At 56.8% G+C, this 23,895-nt stretch overlaps 2 protein-coding genes across 2 annotated transcripts in view; one reads left to right on the top strand and one right to left on the bottom strand.

Moving 5' to 3' along the window:
• Positions 1-23,147, bottom strand: part of TTBK1 (tau tubulin kinase 1) — a 42,352-nt gene extending 19,205 nt beyond the window's left edge. Inside the window, exons 1-13 of the mRNA XM_024983980.2 lie at positions 22,251-23,147; positions 19,150-19,311; positions 13,985-14,132; positions 13,673-13,746; positions 13,335-13,475; positions 12,291-12,395; positions 11,791-11,856; positions 11,279-11,371; positions 11,068-11,193; positions 9,596-9,750; positions 8,225-8,456; positions 7,809-7,987; positions 4,594-5,155 (exon numbers count right to left, since the gene is read on the bottom strand). Coding sequence (XP_024839748.1) covers positions 4,594-5,155; positions 7,809-7,987; positions 8,225-8,456; positions 9,596-9,750; positions 11,068-11,193; positions 11,279-11,371; positions 11,791-11,856; positions 12,291-12,395; positions 13,335-13,475; positions 13,673-13,746; positions 13,985-14,132; positions 19,150-19,257 — 1,989 coding nt within the window. The 5' untranslated portion in view covers positions 19,258-19,311; positions 22,251-23,147. The remainder of the gene's footprint in view (positions 1-4,593; positions 5,156-7,808; positions 7,988-8,224; positions 8,457-9,595; positions 9,751-11,067; positions 11,194-11,278; positions 11,372-11,790; positions 11,857-12,290; positions 12,396-13,334; positions 13,476-13,672; positions 13,747-13,984; positions 14,133-19,149; positions 19,312-22,250) is intronic.
• LOC107131724 (small ribosomal subunit protein uS8-like) lies at positions 14,127-16,884 on the top strand. The gene has a single exon (XM_059880580.1). The coding sequence runs from the start codon at positions 15,037-15,039 to the stop codon at positions 15,460-15,462; it is 426 nt and encodes a 141-aa protein (XP_059736563.1). The 5' UTR covers positions 14,127-15,036; the 3' UTR covers positions 15,463-16,884.
• Positions 23,148-23,895: the final 748 nt, after the last annotated feature.

The following is a 23,895-nucleotide window of genomic DNA, read 5'->3' as shown; positions in this document are numbered from 1 at the left end:
GGCGCCCCGTGGCCACTGAGTGGGGGTATCCAGGGGCCTGGTGTGGAAAGGGGGAGAAAGGATATGCTGTGGGTCGCCTTACACTCACTGGCCTCACCATGGTTTCCCCTCCTGCTTCTTTGTGGCCAAGTCTAGTATCCTTCTGAGCTAGTCCTGTCTGCACTGAGGGTTACGTGTCCATCGGCCCACGTGGCCATACCAAGGGCCAGCGGCACCCACCATTGTTCACACCCTTCTCAAAGCACATGTTGGCGGCTCCAGTTCAGCACCTCAGGCAGAGTTTGGTCAGCTGCCAAAGGGACTTAGTTCCAGCATGTCCTGCCCTTTCAGGCCAGGCACCACTTGTGGCCACCTCCCTGTCCTCCATGCCCAGCTGAAGTGTCACACCTGTGAAGCCACCCCAGCTTTCCTGGCAGGCTGGCTCCATTCTGAGCAGACAAGAGTCTGCCGTTATGTCCCTGTAGCCCCTTGAGTGTAAACACCGTCTCCACCTTTGCATCCTCGCCCTACCCCCTTGCCTGTGAGCCTGATTCATCTTTGTCCGCCAGCCTCTTGCACACGTGGCAGGGAAATGCTCTAGGGGCTGCCAAACAAATGTCCATGTCCTCAGGAAATGTTGACTCGCTGGGTTATCAGCCAGAGACAACTGGTGAAGGAGGGTAAACATCCCTCCCCTAGACCCCACACTCTGTCCACTGCCCTCCCCTCTGGCCTAGCTTTCCCGGCCACTTCTGATTTGCACGGTGAATTCCAGAGAGGAGAAATGAAGGTGTGTGTAAGAAAAAAAACATTCAAGGGTCATGGTACGCACACCAAAGAACAACAGATGCTCTAAGACTGCCTGGTTCCACACTATCCTTGTCCTTACTCCCCATGGAGACGTGCAAGTGTCCCTATCTTTAAAGGTTGCTTTTAGGAGGAAGTTCACACATCAGACCCCAAGCAGACGGAGCTGGGACTCAGAGGGGCTTCCTTGCACAAAGGTTGTAGGGTGGGGTCCCTGCAGGGACTTCCTGCCTGCCCTGAGCCACTTAATCTAGTTGTGTTACAGGATGCAGGGAGGTCCACAAACTGTGATTCCAGGTGCAGTCAGGTGTGGAGACCTCACCCAGGCTCAAGACTCTCTCCAGACCAAAAGAAGGAAAAAAATATGCCAGTCCACCCCTCCCTCTTCCCCTGCCCTCGGCGAAGGAAGGGCTAGGCTTCACTCTGCTGCACTGAAACCCTGGAAGACACATGTCCTGCCCCACGTGCTCACACCCAGACACACACAGAGATACCGACATGCCCACAGGCACACCTGCTGCCATGGCCCAGCCAGCAGGCACACACGTGTGCACACGCAACACAAACAGACACCACAAAGGCTCTTTTTGACCCTGCACAAACCATCTGCTGTCTCTGGTCTGTTTGTTCCTCTCTCTCTCTTTCTTTTTTTGTCCCGTGGCTTGTGGGTTCTTAGTTCCCCAATCAGAGACAGTGCCCCCTGAAGTGGGAGCACAGAGTCTTAACCACTAGACCACCTGGGAAGTCCCAGATTCAGCCTTGTTTTTTCTTTTTTTTTTTTTGTCTGCACTGCATGGCTTGTGGGATCTTAGTTCCCCGACCAGGGATCGAACTTGCATCCTTGGCAGTGAACATGCCTAACCACTGGACCGCCAGGGAAGCCCCTGATCCTCTCTTAAACACACAGCCCTCAGACTGTGTGGCTCCGAGCACAGCCCTGGAGCCAGCTGGCTGGATTCAAATCCCACTTCTACCCCTTAGCAGCTGGTGACCCAGGGCTACATACTTAGCTCCTCTGAGCCTCAGCTTCCTCACCCTGTAAGCAGGGGTGGCCTCTGCACTGTGTCGCTGTGAGGGTTACGTGGGAAGAATACAGAAGCTCAGGTAAGCAGCGCTGCTCTTTATTCTCATTAGAACCATCTCTGTGGCGACTACCCCGCCAGCGGGGACACTGTAGATGTCCGGGGTTCTCCACACACCACATGCTCTACACACTCTGAAAGTGCACCCACATGTGTGTGCGCGGACACATGGACACACCCACACACCACTGCACACTCTTGGGTAAACTGACACAGAAGAGCACACACGCGGCTGTAGAATGCTGCCCAAGCTCACTTCTGTGCACTGTGGGGAAACCAAGGCCTGCACAACCTAACACCCCGGCCAGACTCACACGACCCCATTGCTTGCTGAGACGGGCAGTACCCATCCTTGTCATCAGCAGGACCTGAGCCCAAGACTGACAGTACAGCAGGCCTGTGTCTGCTCCTCCAAATCTCACCCCCTTGGCTGGAATTCCCCAAAGTGAGGCTGACTCCCAGGACCAGGGGGGTATCTGAAGGTGAGAAAAGCCTCCCAGATGGCTCAGCTGCACAACTCTGAGACTAGAGTAGTGCACCAGGAAGAGACTAGAAGGGCCCAGGTCCTGTACTCGGCCTCCTGACTTTAATTCTGGGCTTTCTGTCCACCCCACATGCACCACCACCATCTGTCCCCCTTCCTAGACCCTGCACCTCCCGAGGGCCCAGCCTGTTGTGTGTCTGATCTCTGATGCCTCTGGTCTCTGACACAGAGGCGCAGTAGGTGTGGAATGATGAGGTGATGAATGAATGAGAGGGGATCAAGGGAGCCCAGACGGATTCTGCTCCACCTCCTGCTTACCCAGTGCTGGTTCTGATGGGAACAGAGCCCGGGTCAGCAACATAGCCATGCTGCCCAAGCCCTGCCCTGGCTGAGCCTCCAACTCAGGCTGGCTAGGACCTCTCAGGGTGGGGGCTCATGGTCCCCATTTTTTGAGCCTCCAGTTTTCCAGTGCCCCGGACAAGGCCAGGATGTACAGTCTCAGGATCTCAGGTTAGAAACTGTCTCTTCTACACACCGGGATGGGGCCTGAAGACAGTCCTGTCTGGAGCCGCCTCCTCCGGGGCACCGGGGTCTCCTGGCTAGGCCTCCCGACCTGAGCACTCAGTGGAACCGGCCCTGCACCCGGCATCTCCCAGAGTCTCCCGTGTGCAGGCCCCCACACGGGACAGTCGAGGGGAACGCACGTGGGCCCTGAGCTCTCTAGCATCACTTCCTTGGCTCTCCCCAGTCCTCTGAGGGGACATGGACCCCAGTCAGCACCCAGGGTGAGTGGTGGAGCCACTTCCTGGGTCAGAAGTCAGTCTCTGCACCACACAGGGAAACCCAAGCAGGCCAGGGACCTTCTGCCTGTTCGGACACCCCATATTTGCCAAAAAAAAACCCCAGAATACCATGAGACGGGCTGCAGCCCCTCACCCCAGCATTTATGATGCAGCCACCACCAGGCCTCTCTGTGCCCATCCTGTCTCGTCCCTTAGGCCTCCCACACGAGAAGGCACCACGGCAACCTGACCGGGTCCTCCCAGGGCTGCCAACATGCCGGCCCCTGTGTCCGGTTTACGGTCCCCCCCTGCCCTGGATCCTTCCCTCCCCATCACTGTCCAACATCCTGGCTCTCAGAGCTCACCCTCGGCACAGTGCCTGCTCTGACCCAGCACACCCCCCGCTGCCCTCGCCCCTCTTCAGCAAGCTCCTTCTCGACTCAGGGAGCCCTCTTCCTGGGTGTTCTCGCCCCTTCGTCTCACTCTTTTTCAAGGTGTGAATCCCAGCTCTGCCTTCACCCTGGGCTCTCCCCACTCCACATAGTCCTCTTTTGAGTGACACCACCCACTCCTGTGGACTACGAGATCCCCAGATTCATATCTCTCACTGAGATCTCTCTCCTGAACCCCAGTGCCTCCACAGTGGATATCCCCCAGGTACCATGAGGTCATTGCGTCCAAATCTGAGTTGATGCTCCCTTTGAAACCATTCAGCGACAGCTCCGCTGCCCACCCAGAACGCCCGGTGTCAGCAGCGACTCCCTTGGTCCTCTCCCCAACACCCCCAGACTCCATCCACCCTGCCCCACATCCAGAGTCCCCTCCCTGCTCCACGCCCCCAGGGCGCTCTCCTGCTGGCGTCTGCCCTGTGGCCTTCCTACTGATAGGTTTGTGCCCCTTCAATCCATTTTCCACACAGTAGCCAGAGGGACCCTTCAAAAGTATCAATGGCATCATGTCGCACCCCTGCTTAAAAGCCTGCCACGCCGTGCCGTGCTAAGTCGCTTCCACTGTGTTCAACTCTGTGCGACGCCATGAACTGCAGCCTGCCAGGCTCCTCTGTCCTCTCAGTGGCTCACCAAGCCTTCAGAATCCAGCACCAAGGCCAAGGCCCTCCTGGACGGGGCCCTGGGACCCAGCTCGCAGCCTCGTCTGCTGCAACCCGCCGATCAGTGTTTCTGATTGCCGCCTCTGGGCCTTTGCACACCCTGTCCCCATGCTCTGGGAGGTCTTTCTCCTGTTTTGTCACCTGGCTGACACTGCCCCGAAGGCGAGACTCAACTCAGAACCCTGCCCCCCACAATCATGCTTGGAGACCCTTAAAGCTGCCTCCCTTCATCACGGCTGCAACCATTGGGTGCTAGCCGGCAGCCCCCAGGGAGCATACGGGAGCACTCTCAGCTGCACGCCAGGACTGTGGGCATCAGGGGTGGGGAGTGGGGTGCAAGCCCAGCCTTACCTGTCTCTGCGGGCCAGTGGGATCCGACTCTCTCCGTCGGGGGCGGGGTCCAGAGTGCAGGGGCGAGTGGGAAGGGCTGCCAGGCGTCGGGGGCTGTGATGTCTCTGACCGGCCATCGGCCTGGCTCAGCTGGGGTGGCGGGGGCTGGGAAGGCGTCAGCCGCAGGTCCTCCTCGGCCAGCGTGTGCATGCCGCGTCCCCGGGGCCGGACGGCGGGCTCTGGCCCTGGCCGCCGCCGCTCCTCGGCCTCCTCGGGCAGCGGCCGCAGCTCCTCGGGTTCCTCGTCCGTGGTGCCCGATGTGCTAGGCTCAGCCCCCGGGGGGAAGTCCTTCAGCTCCGTCTCCTTGTCGATGATGACCCACTCCTTGCTGTCGAAATCCTCCTCCTCGGCCAGTGGCACCGAGCGGAAGGCATTGCTCAGGGCCTCCTGCTCCACAGAGGCTGACACGTCCATGCGGCCGCTGGCCTGCCGGTCGGCGTGGCCTGTGTCCACTGACAGCATCTGGGCTGGCTGCGAGGAGCAGGCTTGCCGCGAGGGTGAGCCAGGCAGATCCATCCGTGACCTGCAAAGCCACCCCACGTGGAGCTCAGTGCCCGGCCTCTCTGGATCCCCAAGGACCCCAAGGTGGAGCCCTATGCCTGGGACCTCCTGACTCTGCCCTTCTCCCACCCCGGGCCAGGCTCAGCCACCTCCTGGGTTGCCACCCTCCAACCTCAGTCCTTGCAAAGAACTCATGCATTCATTCAACACACATTTTCGAATGCTTACTATGTTCCAGGAATCTAAACAAGCAGTAAGTAAAATTCTTGGGCTCAAGGAACACTGCCCTCCAGAGCACTCCCAGAAATTTGGATCTTCCTAAAGATAACTTGATGCTTGCCCCACCAGGGCTTCCACCCGACCCAGGCTTGCGCCCGATGTGCCCAAGATAAACACACCCACCTGCCCTCGAGTGTGCTGATGGTTTTCTGGCCTCTTCTACCACCACCCTTCAGGCCTACCTGGCTGGTTTCACCTCCTCCAATAAACTCCAGTGACAGCCCCCCTACCAGCCCAGGACAAAGTCCACATGCTTTAGTCTGGCATTCAAGGCGCCTGGCAGCCAGACAGAGGCCCTGTTTCCCATTTCCCCTAGCCAGACCCATCTCAAAGTCACCTGCTTTTTCCTCTGTGCCTTTATAAATGCACCTCCCCCTACACGGCCTGCCCTTCCACCTTGGGCTGTCCACCCCAGCTCGGTGTCAACTCCTATAGGGAGCTGTTCCCTCTTGCATGATGGGGGGCTAGTTTGCCTTCCCAGGGCTGCCTCGGTCCCCTCACGTCAGAGCATGTGTGTGTTTATGAGTCTGCCGCCCCAGGAGGCGATGACTTCTGCCAGACAGGGGCTGGGTCCCCTCTGGCTTTTGCCTCTGGGACACTGATTCTACCTGGGGACATCTCTTTTGTTGTTATCTTAACCTGTGCTGTGAATCTCACATGGCTTGCTGAGGTTCTCAACTGGGGTTTACCGGCCCCAAGGTGAGGATATTCTTCAGGAATGCTACACAAGGAAGAACTGTCCTCCCCAACATTCCAGGGTGCCCTGCTGAGAACCGCGGAGAACTCACACTCAGGCTGTGGGCAGGGGGCTGACTGCCATCCTCCCCCTAGCATCGAACCTGTGAGGGGAGTGGTACAGATCAAAGCCTCCTGTCGGCCTTTCTCAGCCTCCTCCCACCCTGGCCTATGTGGGTTCTGCCAACACTAATCTGCATAGCATTTTTATCGATTTGTTCATAAACATAAAAAAAAACAAAGAAAGGTCACCGGGTCTTACATTCACACTCCCATTTAAGTGGCTGACGTCACTTGCTTTCCCAAGATCATGGCTTGTTTTGATGGACATGAAGGAGAGAGAGGCTGAAGATGGGGTGGGGGGTGGTTGAAGCAAGCAGGGAGGGGCACACCCTGATCCCATCTGCTTCATACACTCTCCTGCTCCCTCGTGCCCCAGAGCCCCCCAGCCCTCCAGCCTGCTTGAGATCCTGGCCCTTCCCTTCCAGAAAATCTCCCCTTGACCCTCTCCTCCGCTTAAACAAGCGTTCACTCTGAGCCAGACCAAGGTGTTCTCCAGGACTGTCTTTGCTCAGGGCATTTCCCGCCTCCCTCTTCCACTCATCTCCCTTCCAAACTGCCCTTCCTCACTCCTCCCTGTTTCCTGAACCCTCTGGGCGACTGGGAGGAAAATGTGGTCTTCTGTCCCTGGGATTCAACCTGTGAGAGTGTGAGTATCTGTGGATATGAGTGTGTGTGTAAGGGCTGACGGCTCCCTCAGGACAGGGCCTGCATCCCTCCGTCCTGGGGTCACCAGAGGGACTGGCACAGGGCTGCCCTGTCTTGAGCACCCCAGAGGGGCACTGTGCCAGTCCCGGAGGTGGAGCGCAGTTTGGGGCAGAATCCAGAGCGGGGATGGTGGCTGAGGCGGGGCAGGAGGGGACAGGGGTGTGGACAAGACCCCCTATCCCGGGGCTGGGCCTTGGGCAGCAACTCCTTTCCTGGTGCAGAGAAGGCCCCCACCTTGCTGTAAAGCCCCACCCCAAACCAAGGGACGTGGGGTATTCTCTCCACCCGAGGTGGTCCCACCCACCAGATGAGGATCCGGCCCTGGTCCCTGGCGGCCATGGGGCACCAAGCTCCACCAGCCACTCTCATCCCACATCCTAAAGGCTCACCTTGGCTCTCAACTCTCCCAACACTCCCTCACATCAACCAGGTCCCTCCTCTCTCCCTGACATTCAGACTCCCAAGCCCTGATCCCCAAAGCTTGGTCTGTCTCCTCCTCAAACACGCCCAACACCCGTTGAATCTTCTCCAGGCCCTCCGCTGGAGCTGGAGGAAGCTTCCCCAGTTGCTCTGAGGCCTCTGTAATTAGTCCCTAGGGAAAGAGGTTCTGGAAGCACACCCACCTACCATCTCAGCCTTCACCTCCTCCTATGCCTGACCCCCACCCCACGCCCCTTCGTGGCCTAAGCTGGGCCCTCTTCACTCCCACACCCTCTCCAGGGCTGGTCAGTGATTCTAACCGAGTCCCCAGTCCCAAGCGTAAATCTCATAACCCTTCCAGGGTCCCCCACCTCTGCCTGGAAACTGCCCTTCCTCCAGACCAGCTGTGAGAAGCTGATGGGGTGGGGGGGGGGACCAGGGGCCCTGGACCACACCCCTGGCTCCAGACCCACCTCCTGTCATGCAGCTCCACCCGCCCGTCTGCCGTGGACAGCCTCTCGGACTCAGGGCTGTTGACCCTCCGGTAGCGCAGAGAACGAACTGGGGTTGTCGGTGAGTCTGGGGGAGCCCGCACCGGGGAGCTGGGGACCCCCACACCACGGGTCTGCTCCTCCTCCACCACAGCGGGGGTCTGCAGGAGAGGGGAGTCCCATGAGCTGGGGCTGATGGGGCGGCTGTGGGGCTGTGGTTTTCTCAGGGCGAAGGAGGGAGCAGGAGGTCTGAGCACTGGGTGCCAGTGATCCCAGGAGGGCGTCAGGCCAAGGAGGCAGGGCGACCAGGCAGGTGGCTGGGGAGAGGGACCCATGGGTGGGGAGCAAGGGGGCAGGGGGAGAAGGCCACCCATGTCGCCCTCCCTGGCTGCAGTTACTTTTCCAATGTTGATCCGGAGTTTGTTCCGGTTGACATCCGTCTCCTCCCAGACTTCAGCCTCAGGACCCCCAGGGTGGGGGACAAGGTGGGGGCTGGGACCCAGTCCCTCGGGGGGCCGACCAGGCAGGATCGGGGGTGCATTCTCCTGGTCGCTCAGGTGCTCGCCCTGCAACACGTCCTCGGTGTTCTCCCGGAGCAGGTCACCGGGCACTGGCGTCACGTTGACCACCCTGTGGAGGCCAGGAGGGGGCCGTGGGCAAGGCTGGTGGGGGGCTGCCCTCTCCTCTAGCCCTGGAGACCACCCATCACCCTTGGGCGGGGGCACAGGAGAGGTCCGGCAGGTTGGGGGCGTCCATAGGCCCAGCTCCATCTCTGGTTCGTAGACGCTCTGGGACCACAGTACCCTCAGGTGGGTCCGGTGGGCAGAGGCTTGGAGGCGGGCTACAGCACCACCTGGCTCTGTTTATTTAGGAGATTCGCTGCTTCGTGGCCCTGCCAGCTCCCTACTGCAGTTTGCTGTCCTGATTCCTCGAGACTAGGCGTACATGCCTGCTAAGGCGCGTCAGTCATGTCTGACTCCATATGACCCCATGGACTGTAGCCTGCCAGGCTCCTCTGTCCATGGGATTCTCCAGGCAAGAATACTGGAGTGGGTTGCCATTTCCTTCTCCAGGGGAATCTTCCCAACCCAGGGATAAAACCCGCGGGCAGGCGAGTTTCTTTACCACTAGCACCACCTGGGAAGCCCTGGGGATTAGGAAATGGGTCTAAAGAAAGAATCACTTTGGAGTTCCTCAAGCAATGTCATCACAGAACTGGCAGCACGTGTGCCGCCAAGTCCTGCTGAGTCTCCCCAGCGGGTCCCCTGACTCACTCCTGGGACGGTGGAGCAGGGGGAGACCTCCTCACTCTGGCCCCTCCCTGGGCCACTCAGTTTTGTGCTTTTCACTTGGATCTGAGTTCGCCGACTCATCGATTATAAACATCCTCCACTCAACTGAGAGCATTTTGAGGTCAGGGGCTATTAAATTTCTTCTCTGAGCCCTACAGGGCCCAGAGCTGGGGCTCAAGACCTGGCCATGTGTGATCACCAAACTGTGGGCCCCGGGGGACCCTCACTCAGGGATCCCTGCTCCCCAGAAAGGTCAAGAACTCCAAATAAGGATGTCCATTGCAGCCCCAGATTGAAGGTGGAGACATGGTAGGACTTCCTGGGATTCAAGAGCCCCGCTTCTGAGCATCGAGAACAGGAGAGACAGTCAGGTGGCGTCCGGGTAGGAAGAGGAGGAGAGGGTTGGCTTCCCAGGTGACACCGCAGGGCAGGGGTCGTCTGCCCCCCGACAGGGCCATCGCCCCTCCTGAGACTCACCCAAACATGGCTGCCGTCTGCCGGGTGTTCTGCTGGGGCGGGGTGGAGGTGCTCGTGGACAGGAGGGCGTCATTGCCCGCCTTCTCCCAGTCAAAGGCCTCGTTCTCGGCAATGCCCCGCTCCTTCATGCTGTTCTCAAACACTGACATGATCAACTGCAGGGGGCGGGGGTGGCGGGAGGACAGAGCGGTGACCCCGGGGGCTAGCCAGGAGGGGGTGGGCAGGTGCTGGGGTCGCAGAGGGGAAGACAGGGGCCTTCCAGGACAGGGAGGGGCCAAGAGGGGGCATTGGAAGGAGAAGGGCACATTGATTTTAAATGAAAACATGCACACAATATGCAAATCAGCATGCAAATTATTGTCTGGACTTCAGCTCCCCCCCTGGCTGGACACAAGCCCTTGGAGATGTGTCCCGCTCATCCCTGTCCCCAGCCTCCTCTGCCATCGCCACCGGCGCAGCGGACGCCGCAGCAGCAGCAGTTTCCCCAACCCGCCACCTGGGGTCATACCTCTGCACAGAATGCTTCGTCTGCCTGCAGTGCCCAGCCCACCGTTCTCTCCCATCTGAAGCTTTCCCTGATTCCCTCGCCCACACAGCCTCAGTTTGAACTGTTCACAGGCCTACCTGCCGCCTCTACATTTCTAGCAGCCAGCCACAGGGCTCAGTACAGGGTGTGCTGGAAGCTGTGTGGTCTGGGGGAACCCCATGAGGCTCAGTTAGGACTAAGGGGCATGGTCTCCTGACTACCCAAGTAAGGGATCTCTGCCAACAACCGGGTCTCTGGGTTTAGGAGGTGGCAGTCCCCCAGACGTTCCCACTTTGACTTAGCTCTCTCTCCAGACAGTTCTCTCTGCTAGCGGGACCCCCTTTACTGTGGGCCCACTGTGGGCCTGACACTATCCGTGTTCCCGAGGGGTGTGGCCATGCCTGGCACACAGCAGGTCCTGGCAGAACACTGTATTCCCCATTCTTTGATCAGGGTCAGCAGGTCCCATAGGAGTGTGGTGAGGGCACCTTGGAAAGAGCCCTGGACTTGGAGGCAAGTGTGCCCGAGCCCTGCCCTGCTCCTCACCAGGCTACCAGGCCTCAGTTTCCTCATCTGTGAAATGGGGACAATCATCCCACTTGGTCTCCTACAGAGTTTCGATGTAAAGTCCTTGAAAGCACTTGGTTTCATTAATGATTAAGTGCTGGAATAATAACATGAAGAACACGCAATATCACCAAAGGCTTGTTTTAAAGCTTAAATGAATTAAGTGAGGAAAAGCGCTGAGAGCAGGGTGAGCTCTTGATAAATCAGAGCTGCGACTGGTGTTTACAACAGCAGAGAACAGTTTCTTTCGTGCAGTTGGAAGAGCAGGAGAGGTGCTCAGGACCAAGCCGGCAGGGGCGTGGGGCCTCAGCAGGAGAGATGGTGCTGGAGACGGCAACCCACAGAGAAGGGGGTGCAGGAGCGGGCGGCAGGCTCCCACCTGGTAATCGGGCTTCGTGAAGTAGTCGAGGCTGGCAATGTGGTCCAGGAAGAGGTGGAACTCGGAGGGCATGTGCTTCAGCAGCATTCGGTGCTCATACTTCTCCTTGATCATCCCTACCTGCTCCTGGAGGCAGGAGGGCACCGGGAGATGGAGCCCCGGCTGCCCTCCATGCCCTCGCCACCCCCAGGTCCAGCTGTACTGGCCTTACCTTGTCCTTGATCTTTCTCCAAGGCAGCTGACCCACTGCAAACTCCACCAGCATGTAGAAAAGGGACCACAGGTCATCGTGGCGGCCCATCTCCTGGGGGTGGGGGTGCGGAGGGGGGTCACCCACAGCTCTCAGGTCCTTCCCTGGGAGTGGGGGCTGACCCTTCACTGAGGGACCCCAGTCAGGGTGCCTGTAGGCAGAGCTAGGGTCTCCCTGAAGCTATGGCTCCACTCCTGACCCACCAACACACAGGATCCCTCAGTCAAAAGTTCTGTGTGAGTTTTCTCATCCTCCAGAGATTCGTAGTGGGCACAGAGAGGAGGGGATCCTCCAAGTAAGGAAGAAGGTGACGTCAAGGGGACACACCAGGGGAGCCCTCCTCCAGGGTCTCTGGAGGGGCAGCTTCCAGCCCCTGCCTTGGGCTCCTCTCCACCCCACCAACAGCCGCACACCCCACCCCTGACCTGTGCCCGTACTGTCTTACCTTCCCCAGTCCCGGCCCAGCCACTCACCCGGTTCTTGTGGGCATTGACCGAGGCATAGCGTACAGTCCCCCGGAACCCGGCCACATTCCGAGGCTGCAGAGGGGAGGACACCAACAGGAATGTCACCCGCCGCCCCTGACCAGGGCCACATCTCAACCCTGCTTACCAAGCCTCCTCAGCCTACCCTAGCCCTGCCAGCCTCCCACTCCGCCCCCAACCCCACGCCCGCTCCGGATCACGTGGGTCAAGAGCAGCCTGACCCACAAGCCCAGCCTTAAACCTGCCTCCTGCCCCTGCTTGATTCCCCTGCTCATCTGCCCTTGACTGGAGTGGGCAGACAGACCACAGGGCGTGGAAATGGCCTGCACTCAGGCCACGGGGGAGAGGGAACGGGCTGTACGTGGCTTCAGCGCTGAGTGACACTGAGGCCAGGCCCGTCTAGGCAGCTTCAGCAAAGGCTGGTGAAGGCGCCCCAGGTCAGGGGCTGAGGTGAGGACGCCAGGATTCCGGTGAGCGGCGCTACTCACAGGCCGGACGTCCCCCGTGGTGTTGGTATACTGCCGGGCCAGCCCGAAATCCAACATGTAGCACTTTCGGTAGGTAGAGGGCAGCCTGCCCATGGCAAAGTTTGACTGGGGGAAGACAGCAGCTGTGAGGGAGGCCGCCTGTGGGCTCCAAGCCCACCTGGCCCACCTCAGGAGACAAACAGCTCTGGTGAGGGCCCCTCCACCCCTCCTCACATTCACATGAGAGAAAAACATCGTGTGAGCAGGACACGGACCCTCGTCTGAGGGGCAGGTGTGCTTATCCTCATTTCAGAGGGGAGGAAACTGAAGGCCAGCTGGGGGCTTCTCCCAGATCACACAGCAGGAGGTGACCCAGCCAGGGCCCGCCTGGCTCGGAATCCCCGGGACTCCCGGCAGGACCACGTGGCCCAGTGTAGCCGTCCTGCTCTGTGGCACCAGGCGGCCAGCACTGTCCTTGCTGTGTGACTTTGGGCCCTTCAACCAACCTTTCTGGGCCTGTTTTCACTTTTTTTTTAATTTGTTACTTATTTATTTGGGCCTTAGCTGCAGCATGTGGAATCTAGTTCCCTGCCCAGGGATCAAACCCAGGCCCCCTGAATTGGGAGTGGAGAGTCTTAGCCACTGGACCACCAGGCAAGTTCCTCACCACTCTAAATCGGAGGCTTTTCCCCAACACCAAGACCCAAGATGTCACAAAATTAGCTACTTAGAATCTCTTCCCAAACCGCAGCCCCTAGGTCCTCTTCCTCGATCCCTCCATCTTTCCCCAGCCCCTTCACCTTTCCAGGTTCAAGGACTATTCAGGTCAGGGGTGAGAAAAGGGAAGAGGACAGAAGATAAGGGAGGCCATGGGCATGGCCAGGGTGGGCAGAGGTGCTCCTGGGAGGCAGCAGGGAGGAGGAGGCGGTGCTGGAGAGGGAGAGCAGGAGGAGGGGACAGGCAGAAGAAGCTGTCCCCACCCCAACCCCTGCTCTGGAGAAGAAACAGGGGGCCCAGGGAAGGGGAGAAGGTGGGGGGAGCTTCGGAGGAGGGGACCACCCTCACCGGCTTGATGTCGCGGTGCAGGAAGCCCACGGAGTGGATGGCCTCGATGGACTCCAGGATCTGCTTGCCCAGCCGCAGCGTGGTGCTCAGCGTGAAGGTGCCCCGCGGCTGACTGCGGCGCAGGTCAGCCAGGTTCCGGCCCTGCAGTGCGGGTGGGGCCCTGTTCAGCTGCCGTCCAGCAGTCCACCGCCACCGTGACGCTTGGCCCAGCCTTGCCACCCCGCCAAGGCTCATGCCCACTCCCCGCTCCTCCAGAGTCCACAGTCTCCATCCTACCCCAGGTGTCCCCACCAGATCTCTTGGGGGAGAGAGAGGGAGGGTGGGCTGTGGGGGCTCACCTGGAGCTGCATCACCACGTAGTTGAACTTCTCGTTCCGGCCACAGCCAATGAACCTGCACACGTGGTCTTTCCCTGAGGGGCACAGACAGGGGTCTCCCAACTCCCACTCCTTCTTCCTACTTCCAGCCCTAAGGTGGGCTCCTGGGGTGCTCTTGATCCCTGGTCCCCCAGCCCTGGGCCCTGGCCACTTCTCCCACCACCCCCTCCACCTTAAGCCGATCGTGGTTCTTGGTACCATAGCCCCTCACCCATCACCTACCGGCCCTGGGCTCCATCACCCTTCCCCTCCCCTCCTGCCCTGGACCCATACCTTGCAGCTTTTTGAGCACAGCCACCTCCATCTTGAGGACCTGCTTGGGTTGCTGGGCCGACTCCACCTTGAGAGCCACATTCTCCCTGGTCAGCAGGTCCATGGCCTCGTAGATCTCACCAAAGCCCCCGCCCCCGATCTTTTTGAGCTACAGAGACAGGGGAGAGGGGAAGAGGGGGCACGGGGATCAGGCTGAGTAGCTCTCCACCCAACCCACTGCTGGCTCACATCCTTCAGTGTCCTTGGAGAAGAGGATCCCCCACCCACCAGTGCTCCCATCTCCTCTCCTAGTGCTAGAGACAGCTCAGCAACCGCCCCCCCCCCACCAACATACACACAGGGCCACACGTCACGTGGGCAGAGGGGGAAGTTATGAGACCTGAGACTCCACAGAGACATGGAGACAAACCCATGCAGGGTTCTGAAGAGATAATGGGCTGTTGTGAGCCATTTAAAGGTCATAAATACCACACTTCCCCCATCCCCCACCTAGACTGAGCAGCCTCCATCCAGAAGCAAAACTAATTTCCAGAACCTCGCAGTTACAGGTGGGTCCCCCAGGGAGGCCGGCCCTTTCTGGGGTTGGCAGTCTCCTGAAAGATGACACCAGGGGCAGAGAGCATCTCGAGGAGAGTGTCTGTGGGGTGGGGGGCGGGTACTCAACAAAGGGTGTTCTCTGCCCACGTCACTCCTGAGGCCTGAGATCAGATGCCCAAAACCAGGGTGAGTCTCCTATCCCAGGGAACATGGAGGGGATGGAAGTTTGGAGAAAAATCTGTGTTCCCAGGGAGCACTGCAGTGGATCTCTGACCCTCTGGGCCCCCCTCCTCCAGCATCCTCAGGCAAGGAGTGAGAAAAGACAGAGGGGAGAACTGTGAGAGAGGAAGAATTGGCCAGGGGAGATGAGCAGAGCTGAGTTAGAGGACAGGATTAAAAGTCATTTCAAGTCAGGGGCCCAGGGCTCTTGGAGAGTGAGGGTGCTGCTGGCAAAGATGGGGGGACAGGGGAGAAGGTGCTGAGTTCTAAGTGGGGACTTCTTTGGTTTAAGAAAGATGCACACACGTTTCTGCCATCTTTCCACCAAAATAATGTGCATGAAGGTTCTGGCTGATGCTCTCAAGAGCATCAACAATGACAAAAAGAGAAGCAAATGCCAGGTTCTTATCAGGCTATGCTCTAGAGTCACCATCCAGTTTCTAACTGTGATGGTGAAGCATGGTTACATTGGTGAGCTTGAAATCATCAGTGCTCACAGAGCTGGCAAAATTGTTGTGAACATCATAGGTAGGTTAGACAAATGTAAGGGGATCAGCCCCAGATTTGAGGAGCAACTCAAAGATCTAGAAAAATGGCAGAATAACCTGTTCCCGCTCCGTCAGCGTGGTTTCATTGTACTGATAGCCCCAGCTGGCATCATGAAATGTGAGGAAGCAAGACAAAAAAACACAGGAGGGAAAATCCTGAGATTCTTTTTCTAGGGTTGTAACAAATCAGGGCAAATAAAATGCCTCACTAGGAAAAAAAAAAGAAAGAAAGCAAGCTGTACAGTTCCATTCTCACCTCCCAAGGAAGCCCATCCATCATGAATAGCCTGCTCTCTTCCTGAGCCCTTACTCCTGTCCTGTTGGCTTGTAACTGGCTTGTAACACACCAGCCGCAGCTGGGCTTCCTGACTCTGAGCCTCGCGCATCTCCAAACCCTTCCTGTAGCATTTACTCAGCACTCACACGCCCAATAAATGTTTAATGGTGGTTGAAACATAGGAACAGCGGAGGAAAGGGGGCAGGGCAGAGCTGAGGACTGGGAGTTCCCAGCGGGTCACAGTGGTAAACGCTCTAGAAAGAGAGAGGAGGATGCCTGGAAGATGGAGAAGACAAGTGGAAGGCTGGTTGGGTTCTTGTGCCCAAGAAAGAGGGTGGAGGAAGAATAGGGAGACACCAGGGTCCCTCTCTGCTTGAGATAAAAGGTAAGGTCAGGCTTCTAGAAGAATTTTGAACAGGAGGAGACAGAGGCAGGCTCAAGGGAACCCATGGCAGGTCTTCTTTTGGGGAACATTAAACTCAGGGGAGATTCTAGTATCTTCTAGATACCTTTATGGTTTTCTTTGTGGCAATATGGAGAAAAGGGCAAGGGAGAGGGTACAACCACCACCCTTCGGTTCTGTCTGCTCCAGACTCACAGATTTCATCTCAGCTCATCCCCAGAGGCTCTCGACAACTCACAGGAGTTGTCATTTTGCACAAAAGGAAAACTAAGGCGCAGAGATTTAAGTACCTTGCCCCAGTTCACACTGCTAGTAAGTAGCAAAGCCAGGTTTCATTTAAATCCAGGCAATGGTAAGGAACTCGCTTGCCAGTGCCAAGAGACCCGGGTTTGATCCCTGGGTCGGGAAGGTCCCATGGAGGAGGACATGGCAACCCACTCCAGTATTCTTGCCTGGAGAATCCCATGAACAGAGGAGCCTGGCGGGCTACAGTCCATAGGATCACTAAGAGTTAGACACGTCTGAAGTGACTTAGCACAGGCAATCTAATGCAGAACCCATGCTCTTAACTGCAATTTTGTAGGAACTGTTGACCATACTGGCATTAACAGTATGAGTGCTGAGATTCAAGCCCAGATTTGCCAGGTTCCAAAATCCTTGCTAGAGATGGTAAGGAGGGCTTGGGGCACCCAAGACATTTCTGACATCTACTCCCGAATTTCCCAGGACACCAAAGGGTATTTCTCTACCACCTCCACTTCCAAACAGTGTTTCTCCTCTCTTAGTTACCTACTCACCCCTACCCACCCATTACAGAACCTCTGGGGGCAGAAAAGTACACCGGGCACAGAGGCTAGTTCCCTAATAATACTTTTAGAAGGCCATGAAAATGTTCTAATTTCTTTTAAAGTCAGAAGGGAATAAATAAACTTTTAGATAAAATTTTTATTATATAATATTAATTTATTCCTTATTATAGCAGTGCAATCACACAATTGCAATTTTTAGTACTTTATTATTTTTGAAGAGGCCAGTGGAGGCAAAACTGACTGCTCAAGCCCCACAAAAGTCACAGAACAGCTTTGCCCACGCCCAGTAACAGGAACATCCTCATAACTAGACCCTGTTCCTTCCCTCCTACATTTTTTCAGGAGCCCCTCCACTGCTGAAGGACCTCGATACAATAGGACACAGTAGGACCAGCATTCACTTAGGAAAAAGGAAAGCTGTTTTCTTGGGCCAGCTCTGGGTGACCCAGGATGAGTTTCTGCTTTTCTCCTTCTGTAAAATGAGTGGGACTACAATAGGTCACAATTCTCCCTTGGCTCTGTGATCTTGATTCTTGGAGAGGCTAATTCTTGGGAAATGAATGGCAGAGCTCTGTGACTGTTGCACCAGCAATCAGATAGACCTGGTTTCACCAGCCAGTCATGGGAACCTGGCAAGTTAGCTCATCTTTGTGTCTCAGTTTCCATACCTGTGAAATGGGAATAATAATGGTATTTATCCCATAGGTTGTTGAGGTCAGGCATGTAAGGGACTTTACACATTGCCTGGCCACAGTACATGCTCAAAATAAATGCTAAGTTTTTATTGTTATTATAGTTGTTTATTCTGATTCTGAGAGGCACCCCTCAAGAAGAAAGCTGTCATTTTTAAATACTCCATCTAGTGCCACGGACCCTCCTTTTCTCCTGGCATAGACCATCTGGGCGGCTTGTTCTTGGTTCCTGAGCTGTGCCTCACTCCTGGCCCTTGTGGACACTGGCTGACGGGGGTGCATCTGGCACCCCACCCTCTATTTCTCCAGGATCCAGGGAGAGAGTGAGGGGAAAGAGAGTTCACCCTGGCAAAGACTAAGGGCTTGCTCCCTGTCCCCGGACCTGACCTCCACCACTTCTCTCCCCACTCATCTCCCACCCCCTCCCTCAAAAAGCACAGGAAAGTTCTAACCCAAACTCATTATGCTGGTGAACACCCTCTTTTTCTCACCTCTTCAGTGCAAAAGTCCTCCTGCCCCCAATCTGCCAGAAACTGCCCTGAGCAGGACCTGGTGGGGGTGGGGCCTTGGAGGAACACTCCTCACTTTGCCAGACCCTCATTCCTTTGATTTCTGCCCTGGATCCTCCTCTCCTGATTTCTCTTTCCCTTTGCCTCTCGAGAAGCCCCGTCTGGGACACAGACAGCCCATTCCCTTGCTCTCTGGCTTCTCCAGCTCCTTTCTCGCCCCCTGCTCCCAGTCCCAGGGACATCTCTAACAAATGGTTGTGGCTTTTGCCCCTCTCCCTGGGCCACTGGCAAACCAGCCCACGGGGTGGTTGTTGCCATGGTAACCTGCAGGGCAATCGGGCCGCCCCACTCTCCTTTGAACCGTGCACCTCTGGTGAGTTGAGCCCCCACCGTCTGTCCAGTGGTTAGGACTGTGCTTCCACTGCCCGGGACCAAGGTTCGATCCCTCGTTGGGGAACTAAGATTCCCGCGTTACCACCACCACCAACAAATCAGTATTTCTACAGTAGGTCTCGTTCAGCATACACTGCACTGCCTTTGCCTCGACCCTCACGCCTCTCCCTCCCATCCGAGGCCCAAAGCCCTGAGGAGTCTCGGACTACAATTCCCAGCAGGCCGAGCAGCCTGAAGGCCTGGGCTGGAGGAGCAAGGCACGCTGGGAGATGGAGTCTCGGCATGTTGCACCTGCCGCAGAAAGCCGTGAGGGGAGGAGGGTGGATGGAGAAGATGGAGTGCGGATGCGGTGGGAGCCGCCTGCAGGGCCTCTTTCCCCGAACCCAGGCTTTTCTGTCCTCTGCGGAAGAGGAGGGGCTCACTCGCTGCCCTTCTCCAAGGTCCAACAGAAAAAGAGCCCCCTCCCCCACCCCCGCCCTCCTCCCCTCCCTGAGCTCTGCAGCTCCCGCTCCGACATCCAACCAAGAGTTGTTTCAACCAACATGACCTAGCGGGGAAAGGGGTGAGAGACGGCGGGGTTGGAGAGGGGGCACCGGGAGAAAGCGATGGTCCACAAGTGTAGGCAAAAGAACTACCTGCAAGCCCTGTGCAAATGAGCTTAGGGGCACCTCCCTCTTAGGGTAGGGCCGCCGCAGGCACCTGTTTTAACAGGACTCCAAGCCCTCCCTTTCCATCCTCCCCGCTCCCCTCCCGCTGTCTCGCCGGGTCACTCACTCACCACCTTCCAGCGATCCTTGACCACGTAGTTGGCCGGCAGGATGTCGGCCTGCTCCCCTCCCCCACTCATGTTGGTTTCGTCCTTAAGAGCGGCCGCTAGGCACTGCATTCGCCAGCCGGAGGGAGGGGTGTCCGCAGGGCCTGCCCTGAGGGGGCCATCTACCTGGGGAGTGGGGAGGGACTGTGAGGGAGGCGGGCTAGGACCCGGGACCCACTTGCAGATATGGAAGAGGCGACTTCCGTTCTCCTGGCTGGCATCCTTCCCTGGCCCACTGGGTAGATGCTCCAGGGGTCACTGGGGGAAGCATTGTGTAAAAACCCAGGTAGAAATCCACAAATGCCGTTCAAGGGGAAAGAGATGCAAACTGTAAACTGGAGATGTGAAAGCCAGCAATGGGGACACATGCGTTGGAAAAAGGAGAGGAAAATGGTGTGTGAATAGGCTGTAGGGAAAGCGTTTCCCAGAGACAGATGCTGACGAATGTGGGGAAGACTTGCTAACTGAGGAGGACACAAGACGGATGGGTGCTTAAGCAGGGAGACCGGGGCCAAGAAGGACCAGCATGGGGATCCGGTCTGTGATCCCCACACCCAGACATTTTCCATGCCACGCAGTGCCCGGGAAACTGTGCATCTGAGGCTCATTGAAAGGGGAGACTTGATGACCCAGGGAAGACCCACCCCACAATGACAGGGCGCTCTAATCGACCGTGGGAGAAGTGATCATCTGAAAATGAGGTGCTACCCAACAGCCCTTGAGGATGGTGCTGAGTGAGGAGGCTGCCACCACTCTCAGAGCTGAGCCCAAACCACGGCCATGGCCACGGGGGGTGAGAAGCAAGGATGTGAGCGATGGGGTGGACATCAGGCGATGGATTCAAGATGTGGGTTTTAGAGGTAAGGCAGCCCTGTGGTCACTCAGAGGGAGAGAGGGAGCTAAACTGGGGGGGAAGTGAGGAGAGTGGGGAAGTGGAAGCAGTCTAAGAGAAGGCAGGAGAAATGCTGGGCGGCAGGGGGTCTGGATGGACAGTGGACGAGAGAGCCTCTGCCCACGCTTTTCTGTATCAGCTCAGGAAGGAACACAGCTCTTGTTACCTTTGGATAGGTAGAAGTTGGTTATCAGGAGGAGTGTGAGGGCTGGGAAAGCCCGCCAGTGTTACCCAGGGAAATGTCACTGGTGTGCATGCGTGTGTCTGTGTGTGTACCTTCTGTGTGAGCGTGTTTATGTCTTTGTGTGTCCTTCTGTGTGTGTGTGTCTATGTGTCTTTGTGTACATCTGTATCCATGTGTGCTTATATGTGCTTTTGTGTCTGCCAGTGGGTGAGGTGCCTCTGTGTAGACAGGGGCCAAAAGAGATGGCTTTTTGAGATCTCTGCCAACCCAGTACAGGAATGGATCTTTTCCTCTCTTCTTTCCCTCTACACTTTTTATAAGCACATGGCTCTGCCCTCCCAGTGACCCTGGACAGTCACAGATGGAAGGAAGTTCCTCAGGCTGGGAATGGTGGGGGATGTGGAGAGGAGGAAAGTGCCTAGAATACCTATGGATGGGGCAGGAACTCCATGAGTCTCAGTTTACTTGGGATGGACTCATTGCCCAGGGCTCCTGTGTCTGGCCATCCAGGCAGCGTGGGATAGTGAAGGCGGGGAAACCACCTTCAACAGGTCATGGTGTGCCATGAGGGATCTACAGCGGGAGGAACATTGCCACTCTTTTTCTGCCAAATGACTCAGCTGACTGTTTCCTCCAATCCACGCAACTTCAGAGTGTCAGGACTGTGGGGATATCAAATAGGCTTCTGCCTTCCTTCTGCCAAGTGGCAAATGGGGCATCAGGTATTCAGAGGGCAATGGGGGCAATGGCAGGAGGGGGAGGGATGGGGCAATCTGGAATAAAGGTGGAGGAGACAGGTAGAGGACAAGATTGAAGAAGCAATTGAACCAGGAGGAAGGGAGCCTTAAGGAATTAAGCAGGGTGACCTCTGGTGGGCCCTCCAAGTCCTGTGATGGTGGATTCTACAGACTGAAGAGGACGATGTGAGTCCTGATCCCATTCTATAGATGGGCAAGCAAAGAAGGAACAGGTGAAGTGGGGAAAGGTGGAGTGGAGGCAAGTGGATAAATGAGGGTTCCCTGCCTCTCCCTGCCCGTCAGCCTCCCTGCTCTGCCTCAGAGAACTGCACTCAGCCCAGGCTAAGGTGGGATGACACAACATAAGGAACTTGCCTGCCCCATGATCGCCCGCTCAGGACCCTTTGGTGTGTAGAGGCATAAGTGTGTTGTGAGAGCGGGCTTGTGGAGGAGGTTTTATGAGTATCTGTCAGCGACTGTGTGTGTATGAGAGAGTGGGACCAATGATGTGTGTGTGTGTGTGGTGGGGGGTGTACCCAGGTGGTTGGGAGCTCATCATGGCATATGCACATATAGGTGTTGATGTGCACCTGTGCAAGGTGTAAGCCAGGTGTGTATAGGAATGTGGGAGCCCAGGTAAAGAAAAGTGTGGGAGAGCAGTGAGGAGTAATGGGAACAGGTGAAGAGAGGTGTGGAAGGGGGCAGAGGGTAACGGAAGGGACAAGGGGAGACAGGATCAAAGGAGGGGGTACATCGGATAGAGACAGGTGAAGGAGAAGCATGACAGGTGAGGAGGGGAGAGCACCAGGAGAGGTGCTCCTGGGCACAGTTGAGGGGTGAGGAAGTAGGTAAGGAGGCTGCTGGGAGGAATGGAGGGACTGAGGACAAGGGAGAGGGGTTATGGAGACAGCGGAGAGGACTGTCAGGGATGCCAGGAGAGTGAAGCCACAGGGACCGGGACTGGCGCAGCGGCGGGGAGCAGCACCCCGGGAGGACAGGCTGGAGAGTGTGGGTAAGTGCGGGCGGTGGGGCGCCGTTCCAGGCCTCGGGATGCGGCCCAGGCTGTGTAGGCCAGCGTCCCAGCTCGGGTGGAGACAGAGACAGAGCCGGCACAGGGAGGGGGAGCTGGAGAAGGCTGCACTGGGAGCTGAGCCAGGCCGAGGCCCGATGGGTCCCTAGAAGGAACCCCCTCCCCGACCCCCGCCCGGCCCGCCGGCCGCGCCCCGCCCCGCCTGGCCTCGCCTCGCCTCACCTGCTCTGTGCCCGCTGCGGCTGCGGCTGCGGCGGCGGAGGCAGCGGCTCGGGGCGGCGCATCCCCCGGGGCCGGGGCGGAGCGGGGACGGGGGCGGCTCAGTGCGGCGCTGGGTGGCCCGCTCCCTCGGGCGGCGGTGGCGGCGGCCTCCCGACCGGGACCATCCCGGCCCGGTCCGGCCCGGCCCCGATCCTTCTCAGGCGACAGCGGCGACAGCAGCAGAGCGGGGAGCTGCCCACAATGCACTGCGCCGCCAGCATCAGCACCAGCCCTGACATCACCTCCTCACCGCCCCGGGCTCTTACATCATCGTCCTTGCTCTGACATCACATACCACTCTGCTCCTTTCTCCACTACTTCGACTCTACGACTCTCTGTCGGATCGAACTGCTCCGGCTCCTAAGGTTCTTCTCACTGGTCTCTGGCATTCACTTGACCTCCATCCCCCAGTAGTGCCCTGTCACTCCTTACCTGTCCCCACAAACCTCACCTGTCTCCATCACCCTTTATCTTCTCCACTCCCAGAGTGTCCCTATCACTCCTCACTTGTTTCCATCAGCCTCAACTGATTCTCCCACAACACCTTCCATACATTCATATTCCTTTCCTCTAAATTCATTCCCCTTCACCTGTACCCATTCTCTCATAAGTCCCCTCCCCTTTTCTTCTAACACCATCCCTCACTATAACTCTCACCTCCCTACCCAGGCTCAGCCTGAACCTTTCTTTCTTTGGCCCTTTCTCCTATCTGTTGACAAACTCTCTTTGTTTTTCTCACCAAATGGGATGAACACTCCTTACCGTGACATAAAACATTCTTCTCAATATGAGCCCAGAGGAGCTATTAATACCCTTCTGGACATATTGGATTACTCAACATTCCCTGAACATACTTTGCATTTTGTTTCTCTCAGTTCTCTTCCTTCCATCCCTCTTGTCCTCAACAAATGCACACTAATTTCAACAATCGTGATGACAACAATAATAACAGTAACGATTTACTCGTGCCAGACACTGTCCTGAATTTTCACGTGTTAATTCATTTAACCTTCATAACAACCCTTTGAGGTAGCATACTATTGTTATATCCATGTTATTTTACATATTAGCTTTAATTAATTAATTTGGCTGTGTTGGGTCTTTGTTGCTACATGGGCTTTTTCTAGTTGCAGCAAGCAGGGGCTACTCTCTAGTTGCGATATGCCGGCTTCTCACTGCTGGCTTCTCTTGTTTGCAGAGCATGGGCTCGAAAGCAAGCAGGCTTCAGTAATTGTGGCACATGAATTTAGTTGCTCCCTAGCATGTGGAATCTTCCCTGACTAGGGATTGAACCAGTGTCCCCTACATTGGCAGGAGGATTCTTCACCACAGGATCATTAGGGCAGTCCTTAAATTACTTTTTATTGGAGTATAGTTGCTTTATAATGTGTTAGTTTCTTCTGTATAGCAAAGTGAATCAGCTTAATATACACACATATGGTCTCTTTTCTGGATTTCCTTCCCACTTAGGTCACCACAGAGCACTGAGTAGAATTTCCTGTGTTGTACAGTAGGTTCTCACGAGTTAATTATTTTATACATAGTGTCAATGGTGTATATGTGTCAATTTCAACCTCCCAGTTCATCCTTTCCCACCTGTGTTCTC

This window comes from Bos taurus, chromosome 23, assembly GCF_002263795.3.
Source record: "Bos taurus isolate L1 Dominette 01449 registration number 42190680 breed Hereford chromosome 23, ARS-UCD2.0, whole genome shotgun sequence".
Classification (NCBI taxonomy): Eukaryota; Metazoa; Chordata; class Mammalia; order Artiodactyla; family Bovidae; genus Bos; species Bos taurus.
This window is presented reverse-complemented; position numbering and strand designations above follow the sequence as displayed.